Here is a 17,226-nt window from a genome sequence, read left to right as displayed (position 1 = left end):
CTCTTCTTTCCCTTAGCTTTTGGTTACCTGGTCCTATCTCTTGACATGCCTAGGAAATTCTGACTGAAGGCTGAATGTCATTTTAAAAAAACTTTACAGCCTGCAAACTATGTTATCTATGACCAGAAAGACTTCACCCTTTTCTCTGCTAGGCAGAGAGTGCAGGGTTCATCACCTTAATTCAGTCAAGTCACTCAGGAGAATCAAGGCTTCTTTGCAGTTTGGGTATGGCTTTATGCTATAGTTGGTTAGACCATCTTCTTAGTGTATAACTTTCTATAGCTTTCAACTGAAAGCTTGGCATATTCACTGGGTTTTGCCCCCCACCTCACCTTGGGGTGGGGGGTGTCCTGAACTCTACATCTACTCAGTACCACAAGACTGAGTTTCTCTGTTTTCCAGAGGTCTTCAACTAAGCCTTTCAGCATTATTTCCCACATACATTTAGACTTTGGCAAATGTCTCAAGGAGAAAACTGATCAAGTGTTTGAAACTCTCTGTCTCCAATTTTGTGAATTCCGCTCCTTAAAGACCAACAAAAGCTTTGCTTATTCTCTCTCCCCCAGAAGTGGCCCTGTGCTTGGTCCAAATTCATGTTGAAACATACATTGAAAATTTCTAAGAAAAAAGTCTTTAGTTCCCATTGCTCCCTGAACTCTGGTTTCTTATTCCCAAATGTGTTAAGTCAGCCCTCTATTAATATTCCACAGGCTTCTCAAGCTTGATGTCCAAAACTGAACTTAACTAGCTTTCTGTCAAATCTACCTATGTTAATGGTATTAACATTCATTCAGTAATCCAAAAAGAAAGTTAGAAACTACCCTTGTCTCTTCTCTCAATCCCAAACCCAATTGGCCATCAAGTCCCATGGATTCTGCTCCTTAAATTTTATTAAATATCTTACTCTCCATTTCCAATGACCTCATCACCTCCTAACTCGACCATTAAACAGGAACTTCTTAATTGGACTCTGTCCTCTCCAGATCATTCTGTATTCTGCTGCCAGAGTGATCTTTCTAAAATATAAATCAGATCATAAGACTTCTTAAAATCTTTCATCACCTTCTTTATACCCCCTCTGCCACTATACTTCCAACAGTTTAGCCACCTCAAGTTTTCACATTGTTTCTCAAAGGTATCTTATACTTTCATACTAAATTCCTTGACCATCCAGCAGATTCCAGGTCATCCTTCAAGACCCTGCCTGAGTATTAACTCATTTATAGACCTTTCTTGACCTCCCCACACTGTCCTTGCCTCACTTTTTATGTAGCACTATAATTATTATTTTCATCTCCTTTTTTCTATTTTCCATTTGCCTGCTCTCCCTTGGTGTTCATCCTATGCACCATGATATCATCACCACCATCATCATTATGGTAGTAATAGGCTCTACTTATTTTGATTTTATTAAACACCAGGTACAATGTTAAGTACTTTACATATATTTCCCCATTTAATTCTTTCAACAACCTAGAAGGTAGGTATTATAATCCTCATTTAAGGTATGGAGTCTCAAAAGTGAAGAACTATGCTCAAAGTTACACAGCTAACAGGTGGAAAATTCAAACCTAAAACTAGCTGATTCTAACTTGCACTATGAACCACTATCCTGCCACATGTTCAAATTTTATATTATCAGTATATAGTAGAGTGTCTACCATGTGGTAGTCTCTCAATACATGTTCATTTTATTGTTGAAACACTAAAACAATATATGAACAATATATGAAAGCCCTTGTAAATTATAAAACTCTGCATGAATACTATTATTTCCTTCCACTCTGGCTCAGTTTTTTCTGATTTTTCTACTTCACTATCCTTATCCACTTCCCCAATAAACACACATTTATTCACTAGGTCCAGTGAAATGTAATAATTTCTCTAACTCTCCAGATGAAATTAGTAATCTCTCTTCTTTGGTGCTCTCGGGGAAGCACTTGCTCTGTCTTCACTTACTTCAATCACAGTAATTATATAACTCATAAGTATATAATCTTCCTCCCAACCATCCTAGATAATGAATTCTTCAAGAAAAGAAACCACATTTTATTTATCTTTGCGATGCTTGTGCCGAGAACAATTTCAACATATGAAAGATATCCAATTCATATCTGCTGAATAAATGCAGAATCATTCTCAGATCTGGGTAAGACAGGAGATCTTTGCCTTGGAACTCACATTTTTTTTCCTAGCTTTATTGAAATATAATTGACAAAAACACTGTGTAACTTTAAGGTATATAATGTATACCAATAATTTTATAAATATATATAGTGAAATATAAGGTTATTTAACACATTCATTATCTCACAAAGTTATCTTTCTTTGTATGTGATCAGGACACAGAAAATCTAGTCTCTCAGCAAATGAAGTATGTAATACTATAGTTACCATGCTGTACATTGTCAGATCCCCAGAATTTATTCATCTTTTAACTAAAAGTTTGTGTCCTTTGACCAACATCTCATTTCCTCCACTGCTGCCACAGGTCCTGGCAACCACCAATTTATTCTCTGTTTGTATAAGTTCAACTTTTTAAGACTTAAAATGTCAGATCAGGGAGCTTCCACTGTGGCAGAGTGGGTTAAGGATTTGGCATTGCTGCAGTTATGGCACAGGTTACAGCTGCAGCTCAGACTCAATCCCTGGCCCAAGAACTTCCATATGCCATGGCCGTAGCCCTAAAAAATAAATAAATAGATAGATAGATAGATAGATAAAATGTAAGATCATAAACTATTTGACTTTCCTTGTCTGACTTATTTAACTTAGCATAATGTCCTCAAGTTTCATTCATGCTGTCACAAATGACAGGATTTCCTTTTTCTTCATGACTGAATAACATTCTGTTTCATTTATCCCACATTTTCCCTTATCTGTTCACTTGTTGATGGACACTTAGGATGCTTTATGTCTTGACTATTGTCAATAATGCTACAATGAACATAGCAGTGTACATATCTCTCTGAGATAATGATTTAATTTCCTTTGAACATATATCCAGAAGTAGAACTGCTGGATCACATAGCAGTTTTATTTTTAATTTTGGGGGGAACTTCTATACTGCTTTCCATAATGTCTGTATCAATTTATCTTCCTAACCAATACTGCACAAAAGTTCCCTTCTTCTACATGGTTGACAGGACTTATCAACTGCTTTTTTATAATAGCCATTCAAATAGGTGTGAGGTGGTACCTCATTATGGTTTGGATTTGTATTTTCATGATGACTAGCAAAGTTGAACACTTTTTCATATACCTGTTGGCCATTTGTATGTTTTTTTTGAAGAATGTCTATTCAGGTGCTTTGCCCATTTTTTAACTGGGCCTTTTTTTCCCTTTTGAATGGGATGAGTTTCATATATTTTGGATATGAACACCTTATCAGATTATATGGTTTGCAAATATTTTCTCTCATTTGTATATCGCCTTTTCATTTTGTTGAGTTATCTCCTTTGCTGTGTAAAAACTTTTTAGTCTACTGTAATCCCACTAGATTATTTTTGCTTTCATGTACTTATGGTATCATAATAAAAAAAACTGTGTCGAGAATAATGTCAAGGAGCTTACCCCTGTGCTTTCTTCTAGGCGTTTTACAGTTTCAGATCTTTTTTTTTTTTATTTTCCCACTGTACAGCAAGGGGGTCAGGTTATCCTTACATGTATACATTACAATTAGTACAGTACAGTTTCAGATCTTAAGTTCAAGTTTTCAATCCACTTTGGGTTGATTTTTGGTGTAAGACAGGGGTCCAATTTAATTTTTTTGCATGCAGTTGTTCACTTTTCCCAATACCACTTAGTGACAAAACTTTACTTTCTCTGTTGTATATTCTTGGCTTTTTTGTCATAAATTAATTGATTTATTTCTGGGCTCTTTATTCTGTTCCACTGATACAGTATCTGTTTTTATGTCAATACCACACTGTTTTAATTACTATAGCTTTTTAATTTAGTTTGAAAGAAGAACTGTGATGCTTTGTTCTCCTTTTTCAAGACTGCTTTGGTTATCTAGTGTCTTTTGTGGTTCCATACAGATTTTAGGATTGTTTTATTTCTACCATGGGAATTTTGATAGGGACTGCATTAAATCTGTGGTTTGCTTTGGGTAGTATGAAAATTTTTAACAATGTTAATTCTTCCAATCCATGAACATGATATATCTTTCCTTTTTTTTTTTTTTTTTTTTTTTTTGTCTTTTTGCCTTTTTTAGGGCCTCTTCCTGTGGCATATGGAGGTTCCCAGGCTAGGGGTCTAGTCGGAGCTGTAGCACCATCCTACACTAGAGCCACAGCAACACAGGATCTGAGCCACGTCTGTGACCTACACCACAGCTCATGGCAACGCCAGATCCTTAACCCACTGAGCAAGGCCAGGGATCGAACCTGCAACCTCATGGTTTCTAGTCAGATTCATAAACCACTGTGCCATGACAGGAACTTCTATCTTACCATTTATTTATGTCTTCCTTAACTTCTTCCAACAATGTCTTACAGTTTTCAGTGTATAGACCTTTCTCCTCCTTGGTTAAATTTATTCCTAATATTTTATTTTTTTGATGTTTATAGTAACATCAATTCAATTTCTGTCTTTAATAGTTCATTGTTAATTTATGGAAATACAACTGATTTTTGTAAACTGATTTTGTATCCTGCAATTTTACTGAATTCATTTAGTTCTAACAGATTTTTGGTGGAGTTTTTAGGGTTTTCTATATAAAATACAATGTCATCTGTAAATAGTGACAGTTTTAATTCCTCCTTTCCAATTTTATCCTTTTTATTTCTTTAACATGCCTAACTGCTTGGGCTAGGGCTTTCTGTACAATGTTGAACTAAAGCAGGAAGAGTGGGCATTATCTTGCTCCTGATCTTAGGAGAAGCTTTCAGCTTTTCATCATGGAATATGTTAGCTATGGCCTTAACATATATAGCCTTTATTGTGTTGAGGTACACTCCCTCTATACTCACTTTGTTGAGAGTTTTTACCGTGAATGGATGTTGAGACAATCTATTGAGACAATCACATGATTTTTAGCTTAAATTTCATTAATACGGTGTATCACATAGATTATTTGTGGATTTGAACCATCCTTGCATTATAGACTAAATCCTACTTGATCCTGGTGTATGATCCTTTTAATGTATTGTTGAATTCAGCTTGCTAATATTTTGGCAAAACTTTTTGCATCTATGTTCATTAGGGATAGTGGCCTCTGATTTTTCTTTCCTTTCCTTTTTTTTTTTCTTTCTTTTTAGGGCCACACTCATGGCATATAGAAGTTCCCAGGCTAGGGGTCAAATTTGAGCTACAGCTGCCGTCCTATGCCATAGCCACAGCAACACCAGATCCGAGCTGTGTCTACCACCAACACTGCAGCTCACGGCAATGCCAGATAGTGGACCCACTGATCAAGGCCAGGAATCAAATCCACATCCTCAGGGATGCTAGTCAGATTTGTTTCCATTGTACCACAGTGGGAACTCTTCTTTCTTCTTTTTTTGACCTCACCAGCAGCATGTGCAAGTTCCCAGGCCAGAGACTGAACTCACACCACAGCAGTGATAATGCCAGATCCTTAACAGCTAGCCCACCAGAGAAGTCCCTGTAATTTTCTTTTATTATAGTGCCCTTGTTTTGTTTCCGTATCAGGGTAATACTGGCCTCATAATCAGTTTGGAAGCGTTCCTTCCCCTTCTATTTTTTGGAATTTTTTTAGAAGGTTTAGCATTATTTCTTCCTTAAGTGTTTGGCAGATTTCTCAGTGAAGTCATCTGGTCCTGGACTGTTGTTAGGAGATTTTTAATTATTAATTCAGTTGCCTCATTTGCAATTAGTCTGTTCAGATTTTCTATCTCTTCATAATTCAGTCTTGATAGGTTGCACGTTTCTAGAAATTTATCCATTTTCCTTAGGATGTCCAATTTGTTGACATACAATTGTTCACAGCAGTTTCTTATAAACATTTACGCTTCTGTGGTATCAGTTGTAATGTCTCCCCTTTCATTTATATTTATTCGAGTCCTCTTTTTTTGTTGTTAATCTAGCTAAGGATTTTCAATTTTGTTTTGTCTTTTTAAAAACCAATGCTTAGTTTTGTTGACATTTTCAACTTTTTTCCTATTCTTTATTTCTGCTCTAATCTTTATTTCTTTCCTTCTACTAACTTCGGGCTTAGCTTGCTCCTTTTTTTTGTTCTAGTTCTTTCAGGTGGAATGTTGTGTTTTTTGATATCTTTTTTCTTTAAAGGCATTTATAGCTATAAATTTTCCTCTTAGAAACGCTTTTACTATATCCCATAATATCACAAGATATTTTTTAGTTCCCTTTTGATTTCTTCTTTGGTCCACTGATTGTTCAGAAATGTGTTGCTTAATTTCCATGTATGTGTAAATATTCCAATTTTTCTTCTGTCATTGACTTCTAGTTTCATACTATTATGTTTAGAAAAGATATTTGATATAATTTCAATCTTATTGATTTGTTAAGACTTGTTTTATGGCCTAACATATAATCTATCCTGGAGAATGTTCTGTATTCTTGAGAAGAATGTGTTTTCTGTTGCTGTTCGATAAAGTGTTCTGTACATGTGTAGTAGGTCCATTTCATCTACAGTGTTGCTCAAAACTGCTGTTTCCTTATTGATTTTTCTGTCTGGATGATCCATCAATTGTTGAGAGGTGGATATTAAAGTCCCCTACTGTTACTGTATTGCTCATTTCTCCCTTCAGTTCTGTTAATATTTGCTTTATATTTAGGTGCTCTGATGTTGGGTGCATTAAGTATTTACAATTGTTATATCATCTTTATGCACTGACCCCTTTATCATTATATAATGATTTTCTTTATCTATTGTGACATTTCCTTTTTAACATAAAGTCTATTCTTTCTGATATAAGGCTAGGTACACCTGCTCACTCGCACTCTCTTTTTTATGGCCACATTTGTGGCATATCAAAGTTTTCAGGCCAGGGACTGATTCCAAGCCACAGCTGCTACCTGCACCAAAGGTATGACACTACTGGATCTTTTAACCCACTGCACCAGGCTGAACTCACACCTCCAAAGTGACCCAAGCTGCTAGTCAGATTCTTAACCCACTGCACCATAGCAGGAACTCCACCCTGCTATCTTTTTTGTGATCATTTGCATGGAATATCTGTTCCCCTCCCTTCACTTCTAGCCTATGTGTGTCATTAAAGCTAAAGTGAATCTCTTTTAGGCATCATTATTTTCCTTTTAAGTCAGTATGGTATTGACAAAAGAAGAGACAAATAGATGAATGGTTTCAGAGAACCCAGATAGATCTTCCTAAATATAGTTAACTGATCTTTGATGAAGAAGCGAAGGCAATACAATGAAGCAAAGATAGCATTTTCAACAAATGGTTCAGGAACAACTGAATATCTATGTGTAAAAAAAAAAAAAAAAAAGACCAACAGACATTATACCCCTTACAAAAATTAACTCAAAATCGGGGCGGGGAGGAATCATAAAGTGGTTACTGATGTGGCTCAGTGGTAACGAACCTGACCAGTATCCATGAGGATGTGGGTTCAATCCCTGGCCTCACTCGGTGGGTTAAGGATCTGGCATGTTGCCATGATCTGTGATGGAGGTCAAAGACGTGGCTCAGATCCTACATTGCTGTGGCTATGGCATAGGCCAGCAGCTATACCTCTGATTTGACCCTTTGTCTGGGAACTTTCATGTGCTGTGAGTACAGCCCTAAAATGGCAAAAAAAAAAAAAAAAAGGATCATAAAGCTAAATGTAAAACACAAAAGTATAAAATTCCTAAAAGATAACGTAAAAGAAAATGAAGGTAACTTCAGGAATGGCAATTACTTTTAGATACAATACCAAAGGTGCAATCTATGAAAAAAATAATTATAAACTAGACTTTGTTACAATTAAAAACTTCTTTCCAAAAGACAATGTCAAGATTATGAGAATTCAAACCACAGACTAGGAAAAATTACTTGCAGAAGACACATCTGATAAAGTACACTGTCCAAAGTATACAAAGAACTCTTAAAACTCAAGAAAACTTGGTGCCCAATTTTTAAAAATGGGTCAAAGATCTGAACAGACACTTCACCAAAGATGATATACAGCTGGCTAGTAAGCATATGAAAAGATGCTCCACATCATATGTCATCAGGGAAATGCAATTTAAAACAACAACATACTACTACACATCTACTAGAATGGCCAAAATCCAAAATGTTGACAGTACCAAAGGCTGGCGGAGATGTATAGGCAAAGGATCTTTCTTTCACTGTTGAAGGATTGCAAAGTGGTACAGTCACTTTAGAAGAAAGTTTGTTGGGCAGAAAAGAAACAAACTCATGGACTTGAAGAACAGACTTGTGGTTGCCAAGGGGGCAGGAAAGGGAGTGGGATGAACTGGGAGTTTGGGGTTAGTAGATGCGAACTATTGCATTGGGAGCGGATAAGCAATGAGATCCTGCTGTATAGCACAGGGAACTGTATCTACTCACTTGTGATGGAACATGATGGAGGATAATGTGAGAAAAAGAATGTGTATGTGTATGTGTGTGTGTGTCTGTATATATATATATATATATATGGCTGGATCACTTTGCTGTACAGCAGAAATTGACAGAACATTGTAAATCAACTATAAGAGAAAAAATAAAAATCCTGAAAAAAAAGAAAACACATTCTTACCACACAATCCAGCAAATATACTCCTTGGTATTTACCCAAAGGAGCTGAACTTTTATGCCCACACAAAACCTGCACATAGATGTTTAAAGTAGCTTTATTTATAACTGCCAAATCTTGAAAGAAACCAAAATACCCTTCAATAGGTGAATGGATAAACTGTGGTACATCCAATAGAATATTACTCAGCACTAAAAAGAAATGAGCTATCAAGCCATGGAAAGGAACTGGTAGAATCCTAAACACATAATACTAAGGGAAAGAAGCCAACTTGAAAAGGCTACATACCGTACGATTTCAACTATATAGGATATTCTGGAAATAGCAAAATAAGATCAGTGGTTGCTAGAGGAAAGGAGAAATGAATACACAGAGCATGAAGCATTTTTAGAGCAATAAAACCATTCTGTATGATACCATATTATATGGATACATGTTGTTACTCATTTCTCAAAACCTATAATCATGTACAACACTGAGAGGGAAACCTAATGTAAAATATGGATTACGATGTGTTAATGTAGGTTTATGAGGTGTAACAAATGCACCACTGTGGTAAAGGATACTGACAGTGGAAGAAGCAGCTCGTGTGTAGGGGTAGGGAGTAAATGGGAACTTTTGGTACCTTCTGCTTAATTTTGCTATGAACCTACAACTAATCCAAAAAACAAAGTCTATTTAAAAAACATGACTCTTAACCATCTTTTAATACTGCTGCCCAGATCAAAAAGTTGTTTCCATATGGATAAGAAAGTAAAACCACTGCCTGATTATTTCTGAAGCAGTTTCCAAAATCAACTTAACTGGTAATTTAAGGCTCACAATGAGGACCAAAGTACTTACTTTTCAATTTTTTTCCTATGTTCATTTTGTCTTTGTTGTTCTTTCACCTGTTCTCTTTCAATATCCATGAACAATCGTCTATATCTCAGGTACTGCTTTTGCCGCTAATGAAAAGAAGTTAAAATTGTTAAGATTCTGCTCTCAGAGGAGTTTCCAAGAGAGGAAAATATCTTTGTGTCATAGTCAAGAAAACTGTATGATACAAAAGTCACAGGGAATTTCCTTCTATTTATGATGGAAATTTATAAATAATAGGAATAATAGTATTATTCCTAATAATAATAGAAATAAATTAAGGAATAATAAAGAAGTACTAATTAAGTTTGCCCTTAGAATGGTCTGTTGTCAACAGCACTTAAGGAAATGATTATAGTTTATATGACAAGATACACACTGTATTTACTCTGTGTTCCCAAATAAAGTACCATAAAAGCAGAGGCAAAGAAGGAATATGAGAGGTATTTTAAAACAAAACAAGAGGGAGTTCCCTTGTGGCTCAGTAGATTAAGGATCCGGCATTATCACTGCTGTGGCAAGGGTTTCTGCTATAGTGATGGTTTGTTCCCTGGCCTGGAAACTTTGAAATGCCATGGGTGCAGCCAAAAAGAAAAAAAAAAAGGAAAATAGTCACTTTGACTTTTCAAACCATACCACAAAAGCACACTGTAAGCCTAGCCTAATATGGTTGGGAGGAGGAAGAACTAAGGAATATCAGAGCATCACACTTTTAAAGGAAACAAGTAAAATAAAAGCAAATGCTACTACCCTGTATGTGATCTCTTCATACCTCCAAATTTAGATATTTTCTTTTAAGGACACAAGCTACACAAAGGGCCCTAGTATACATAGATTTGTTTGTGTCCTTTGAGCAGCTTATGTCTTGTTGGTAAAAATTATTAAAAACCTAATAGCAGTTCTCAATACTGAGGATACATCACAATCATCAGTGGTATTTTTTAAAAACACAGATGCCCCAAGCTTTACCTTTTTAGATACTGATTCAGTGTGTCTGCTTTGGGTCTAGGCATTTGTATTTTGAAAAAAGGCTCCATATCTGACTCTGGTACATGGCCAGTGTTAAAAAATGTTCATTTAAACTAACATTGGCGTGAAAAAGGAAATCATAAATTAAAACTCTTCCTTTAAATAAGCTTTGTCACAAATATATACTAACTGAAGAAACTCACTAGGAGCGTGAAAAAGGAAATCATAAATTAAAACTCTTCCTTTAAATAAGCTTTGTCACAAATATATACTAACTGAAGAAACTCACTAGGAACGGCTCTCTCTCACATCAAGGTGGCCTAAATCCCAGAAGCTTAGAAGAGAAACTCAACATATTATACTGACTCAAAGTAACTTCTTTGCCTGTATCTACAGAATTTGTAGTACTAGCTTTTAATGTGTTAGGACACAACAAATTGTTTCCAATTTCACATACACTAGTATAGTAGAAACACTAATGTCCAAAAGCAATCATCACCATATACCTCTTTCTTGTCTTCTTCTTGATTTACTCCAGACTGAAGTGCCAGTAGAGTTTGGAATTCAGGGTTCAATCCTGCTTGACATTCATCACCAATCTGTTAGAAAGTCCAGTCACACAAAGTGACAAAATTGCCAAAATATAGCCCTATGCATGTTTTTGATGATTTCACCTACTGATTCTTGTCTCCTGCAATTTTGAGCTCAACTGATAAAAAAACAAAAGGTATTTTCCATATATATATATAAAAATAAAATTTTTTAAAAGAGTAAAAGAAAGAAATTAACCAAACAAAAACCAATAAACCAAAGAAAAGATTCAGGTCAAAAACATGGATGATAAATCAAAATGTTCAGAATGAAAGTTCTTCTAAAGTAATCACTTGAGAGTTCCCATTGTGGCTCAGTGGTAATGAACCTGACTAGTATCCATGAGGATGTGTGTTTGATCCCTGGCCTTGTTCGGTGGGTTAAAGGATCTGTATTGCCATGAGCTGTAGTGTAGGTCACAGATGCAGTACGGATCCTGTGTTGCTGTAGCTGTGGCATAGGCTAGCAGCTACAGCTCCAATTCAATCCCTAGCCTGGAAACTTCCATATGCTGTGGGGTGGCCCTAAAAAGCCAAAAAAAAAAAAAAAAAAAAAAAAGAATTCAATGGGTAAGAAGGGTCTTTTCAACACATGCAAAGAAGAAGGAAGTTGGACCCCTACCCAATACTATATATGAAAATTAATGCAAAGTGGAATGCAGACCTGAATGCAAGAGAGATAAAATTCTCTTGGAAAAAAAAATAAATAAAATAAAATAAAATAAAATAAAAACTTTCTGTGTTGTAAAGGAAGCCACGGAGAAAATGAAAAGAACCCACAGGATAGGAGAGAACATTTGCAAATCACAAACCTAATAAGGGTGCTGTATGTAGAGTATATTAACTACTTACATAACTCAATAATCAAAAGACAAATAATCCAGTTACAAACTGGGCAGAGGATCTAACTGTTTTCCAAAGAAGATATATACACAGCCAATAAGCACATGAAAAAATGCTCATCATTAATCATCAAGAAAATGTAAACCAAAACCACAATAAGATACCAGTTCATACCCATCAAGAGAGCTGTATTTAAAAAGACAGGCAATAACAAGTGACACTGAGGATGCAGAAAAACTGGAACCATAATAACACTGTTGGTGAGAATAAAAAATAGTGCAGCCATTTTGGAAACCAGTTTGGCAGCTCCTCAAAAGTGTAAGCAATGGTTACCATGTCTCGGCAATTCCCCCTTCTAGGTATATACCCAAGAGAAATGAAAACATATATCACGGAAAAACTTGTAAACAAATGTCCACAGCAGCATAAGTCATGATAGTCAAGAAGTGCAAAACAATCCAGATGTCCATCAACTGATGAATGGATAAATAAAATGCACTATATGCATACAATAGAGTATTATCTAATGACTAGGAATGAAGAACTGCTACATGCTATGTCAACGAACTTTGAAAACATTATACTAAGTGAAAGAAGTCAGTGACAAAAGCCCACATATTCCATGATCCCATTTATACAAAATATCCAGAATAGGCACATCAACAGAGACAGAAAGTAGATTGCCTAGAGTTGGGGATGGGAATGAGGGGAAAAAAGGAAGTGTGTGTCTGCTAATAGGTATATGACATTTGGGGAGTAATAAAAATATTTTAAAATTGGCTGTGGCAAAGTCTGCACAACATTTTGAATATAGTAAAAACACTGAATTGTACACTTTAAATGGATTAGTTGTATGGCATATAAAGTATAGTTGGAGTTCCTGTCGTGGCACAGGGGAAATAAATCCGACTAGAGGTTGTGAGTTCCATCCCTGGCCTTGCTCAGTGGGTTGAGGATCCAGCATTGCCATGAGCTGTGGTTTAGGTCACAGACGTGGCTCAGATTTGGCGTTGCTGTGGCCGTGGTGTAGGCCAGCAGCTGTAGCTCCGATTAGACCCCTAGCCTGGGAACTTCCATGTGCCACAGGTAAGGCCCTAAAAAAATTAATTAATTAATAAATATTGTCAATCCTTATTATTTGAACATTCCTTGCTTGTGAATTTGCCTTTTCACTAAAATGCATTTGTTGTCACAAAATTCTCTCAGTGCTTTTGTAGTTACTTGCAGACGTGCACAGAGCTGTGAAAAGTCTGAGTCATCAGATGCAACATGTCTGAGGCACATGTTGCAAGCTGAGGTAGAATATTGTGATGCTCTCCTTTTTTATTTCAGCCATCAAACTATAAACAAGTATTATTTTCAAGGTATATTTAGTGCAAAGGTTTTTGGATTTTTGTGATTTTTTTGTTTTTGTTGATTATGCTGTTTAAAACGGCCCTCAAACACAGTGCTAAAGTAGTGCCTAGTGTTCTTAAACATAATAAGGCTGTGATGTGCCCTACGGAGAAAACATGCATATTACATAAGCTTGATTCAGGCATGAGCTATAACGCCATTGGCCCTGAGTCCAATGTTAATGAATCAACAATACATATTAAATAATCTGTCTTTAAACAGAAATTCACATAAAACAGTTGCACTTTGGTTCAGTATTCACTAATTCAGTATTTATGGCAACTTTATAGAATGAAACTATGAATAAGGAGAACTGATTGTATATCCCAATAAAGCTATTATTTTTTAAATTATTCAATTGTTATAAATAAAATCTGAAAATAATACATAGTAAAAGGCTAATGGTGGTTATCTGTGGAATTTTGGTGTTTTTTTCTTTTTGTTTGTATTTACTTTTGCTATAACAAAAAGGCGATTATTTTCTGCTTTCGAAAAAGTAAGAAAAACTGGACTTCCAACACTGGCCAAGGAGTAAGCCCACTCTGAGCTTCTCTCTCTCTCTCTCTCTCTCACTGATTGTAACTAAAAATTCCAGGAAACATGGCCCCTGGTACCTGGAGAGTATACAGGGTAGGTAACCAGAAGAGGAATGAATTAGAAAAGTGGATTCCTTAATTCTGTGTGTGAACTGGCATATATACCAGAATCACCCCTGAGCTGTGCATGGACAGACTTTGAGGAGTATAATGAAGGCTTTGAGAACCAACTAACATTGGAGCCACTGTTCACAGAAGACAAGAATGAATTTACCAGTCTGAACTTAACTAGGTTGACTGCCTGCTAGAACAAACAACTACAACAAAAAAAAAAAATGCAACATTCTTCAGAGTATTTTAATAGAAACCAGAGTCTCATGATACAATATTAAAAACTGGACCCAGAAGAAAAGATGGCAAGAGAATCTAGAATATGGATCCAAAGAGAGACAACTCTGAGCTTAGCAGGAATAAGAATAGCAAAAAAATAAATGGTCAAGGGAGTTATTTCATGATGACTTCTATTTTTCCTTTATGAAAGTCTGAGAGTATGGGGGTGAAGCAAGAACTTTAAGGAGTACTTAAGGTTTAAAATCATCAGTGTGGGCCACAGATGAGGGAGCTGACAAGTGGCAAGGAAGAAAAATGCTAAGCAGCAATGGAGACCCAGCTATGACTATAAACCCCAAGGATGAATGTGTATACATCTGTACTATTAGAGTTTTCCCCAATAAGGCTGGATTATTTTTAAAGATAAAAAGACTGATCCAGGATTAAGGATTTTCAGGGCTGGGATGGTAGAAGGACAAAAAGAGGTCCTGACTACCAAGGCTGTACCCTCAATTAAACAGTCAGGGTTAGGTACCTCTCTTCTGTGCTCAGTGAATGCCCTGTGCACCCTCTACCACTAATCATGTTGCTTCATAATTACCGCTTATTTGTCAGTCTTTCTTCTTTAGACTGTCCGAAATATGAGTGCTCTGTCTTATTCACAGCTATGTCTTGATACTTAGAACCTAAACAATGGCAAGTACCTAAGAGGTGCTCAATAAATGTTTAATTGATTGACTAATTCTTCCCAAACAAATTTAGCAAGAGACTAGAAGGCCCCAGTTGGAGATAAGGAGAAGGAAACAAACAGAATCCAGGGGTAGAGAAAAACAGAAGAGGGGAGACCTAATCTTGATAAGGTGGTCAGAGCAGTCTTCTAAGAAGGTGGCGTTTAAGCTGAAACCTGAAGAATATGAAGCTTTGTGAAGAAAAAAGAGAAGACTATCCAGGTAGAGGAAAAAATATGCACAGCTCATGATGTATAAACAGTAATGTGTAATAAAACTCGATAGCCTTCCCTTAGGCCAAACTGAGAGACCCAAACTAAAAAAGCAACAAGAGGAGCTGCAGTTTCATCCTGAAAACCTTGGCCCAAATCCTACTTTCTGCCTCTATGCCTCCTTTTCTTTCTGCTCTCAAAAGGGCCAAAAGGAAATTTTGCTTTATCTCTTTTATACAGTCTAACAATGCTGTTCGCCTGAAGGCTCTTGTTTTTAAAATAACATAAAACACAAGTTAGAAATTATCCAGACAGTTGTAAAATTCTAGTAGGAATAAACTAGGCTTCGGTTAAGCCTTAGAAAAATCTTAGTAGGCCAGAGTATTGTGACATTTTCTTGAAAAACTATAGATGTTAACTCAATACACCAGAACGTAGGCAATATTATCCTAACAAGCTCAGCCCAACCTTTGAAGAGTCCATTTCTTGGCGACCCTGCCTTATGTTCTCTCAGCTACTGTTGGGGGGATTCAGCCCTGGCTGTTGAGGGGAAGGTCCTCCTGAACCCTCCCTCTCAGAAACCACTTATTTCTTCCTCTATCACAGCATAAATGACAACAGCCACCAGAAACACACTTTTTATAAAAGAACATACATATACATTTTTCCAATAGGCAACAAGTGCTCCTGAAAATACACTAGGCTTCAATGAGTAATCTTAGGTCAGGACAGGTTTTACACACTATGAAATAAAACAAGAATCTGGCTTTTTACTCAGCATTACCACTCTCAGCTCAGTAAGTACCCATCATCCTATCTAAATTCCACTATGCATATTCCACGGTCTGCTCTACCTGTCTTCTGCTAGAAGCCTCTTTCTGGAGCTTGGGTGGAAGACGGTGATGGCCATCCAGAAGCAAATCTTCTTTCCATCTTTCAGCTGTTCTATCAGATGGCTGCTGTCCAGAGTATAAGCTCTAAGATACAAAAGCATTCACCAAATTATGAGCAGCGACATAATGGTAGTAAAAAATACTTGAGACTACAGTGATACCCCGAGGCAATCTGAATAAGTCAGAATAGTGTGGTACATTATGGCATAAAAGTGACATCATACTTCTTGCCACTACTATGAATTGTAAATGTATCTGCAAAGCAATCCTAAGTTTCTTTATCCATAAAACAAGGACAATAACAGTACCTAACTCTCAGGGTTATGGAGAGAGTTAAATGAGACAATGGATACAGTTTTAGAACCTTTGTGGCTATGGTAAATGCTTAATGAATTTAAGTTGTTACTCACAATAATATTAATAGTATTTATTGGGAGTTTCCATTATGGTGCAGTGGAAACAAATCCGACCAGCATCCACAAGGACGCAGGTTCGATCCCTGGCCTCACTCAGTGGGTTAAAGGATCTGGCACTGCTATGAACTGTGGTGTACATTGCAGACATGGCTCAGATCCTGAGTTGCTGTGGCTACCATGTAGGCTGGCAGCCTTAGCTCTGATTTGACCCCTAGCCTTGGAACTTCCATATGCCACAAGTATGGCCCTAGAAAGACAAAATAATAATAATATTTATTGATAATATTAATAAGAGAGAACACTATCGTCATCATTGTTGTTGTTGTTGGTAGCATAGCTCTGGCAAGCCCACATGCTGTTGTTAGTAGCATAGCTCCTAACTGACTTTCTGCTGCTTACACTTTACTATTCTCTGCTCTACCTGCTCTCTGGCAGAGCCTGGATCCTGGATTTCATGTAAAATATATTCATGGTGCTCCAGAAATAACTCCTTTCTCCATCTCTCATCTGTCATATTATGTGAGGCCTGCCTGTAGTTCCTGCACTAAAAGACAACATAAACACTGAATATCAATTGTCCAAGCAGTAGCATCATGCCAGGGCAATAGTTATAAACTTCACTGAAGAGGCCAGAAGTAGTCTCAATAGGGCAAAATGGTCACAGAACAAGAGGACATTATACCTTTGCCCATTGTTACTGACCTTAACAATAAACCCCTGAAGCAGTTACTACTCTGTCCTGTCAATCTTGAACCAAAATGTA

General features: G+C 36.6%; 1 protein-coding gene across 16 annotated transcripts in view; it reads right to left on the bottom strand.

The window, feature by feature from the left end:
* The window catches only part of CCDC15 (coiled-coil domain containing 15), a 71,382-nt gene that overhangs the window by 28,536 nt on the left and 25,620 nt on the right, over positions 1-17,226 (bottom strand). For all 16 annotated transcript variants that reach the window (XM_021063072.1, XM_021063078.1, XM_021063081.1 and 13 more), the window contains 3 exons: positions 16,009-16,131; positions 11,027-11,119; positions 9,537-9,640 (listed from right to left, as the gene is read on the bottom strand). In XM_021063072.1, the coding sequence (XP_020918731.1) occupies positions 9,537-9,640; positions 11,027-11,119; positions 16,009-16,131 (320 nt within the window). The remainder of the gene's footprint in view (positions 1-9,536; positions 9,641-11,026; positions 11,120-16,008; positions 16,132-17,226) is intronic.

This window comes from Sus scrofa, chromosome 9 (assembly GCF_000003025.6).
Source record: "Sus scrofa isolate TJ Tabasco breed Duroc chromosome 9, Sscrofa11.1, whole genome shotgun sequence".
Classification (NCBI taxonomy): domain Eukaryota; kingdom Metazoa; phylum Chordata; class Mammalia; order Artiodactyla; family Suidae; genus Sus; species Sus scrofa.
The sequence above is the reverse complement of the archived record's forward strand: the minus strand, read 5'-3'. Positions and strand labels throughout refer to the sequence as shown.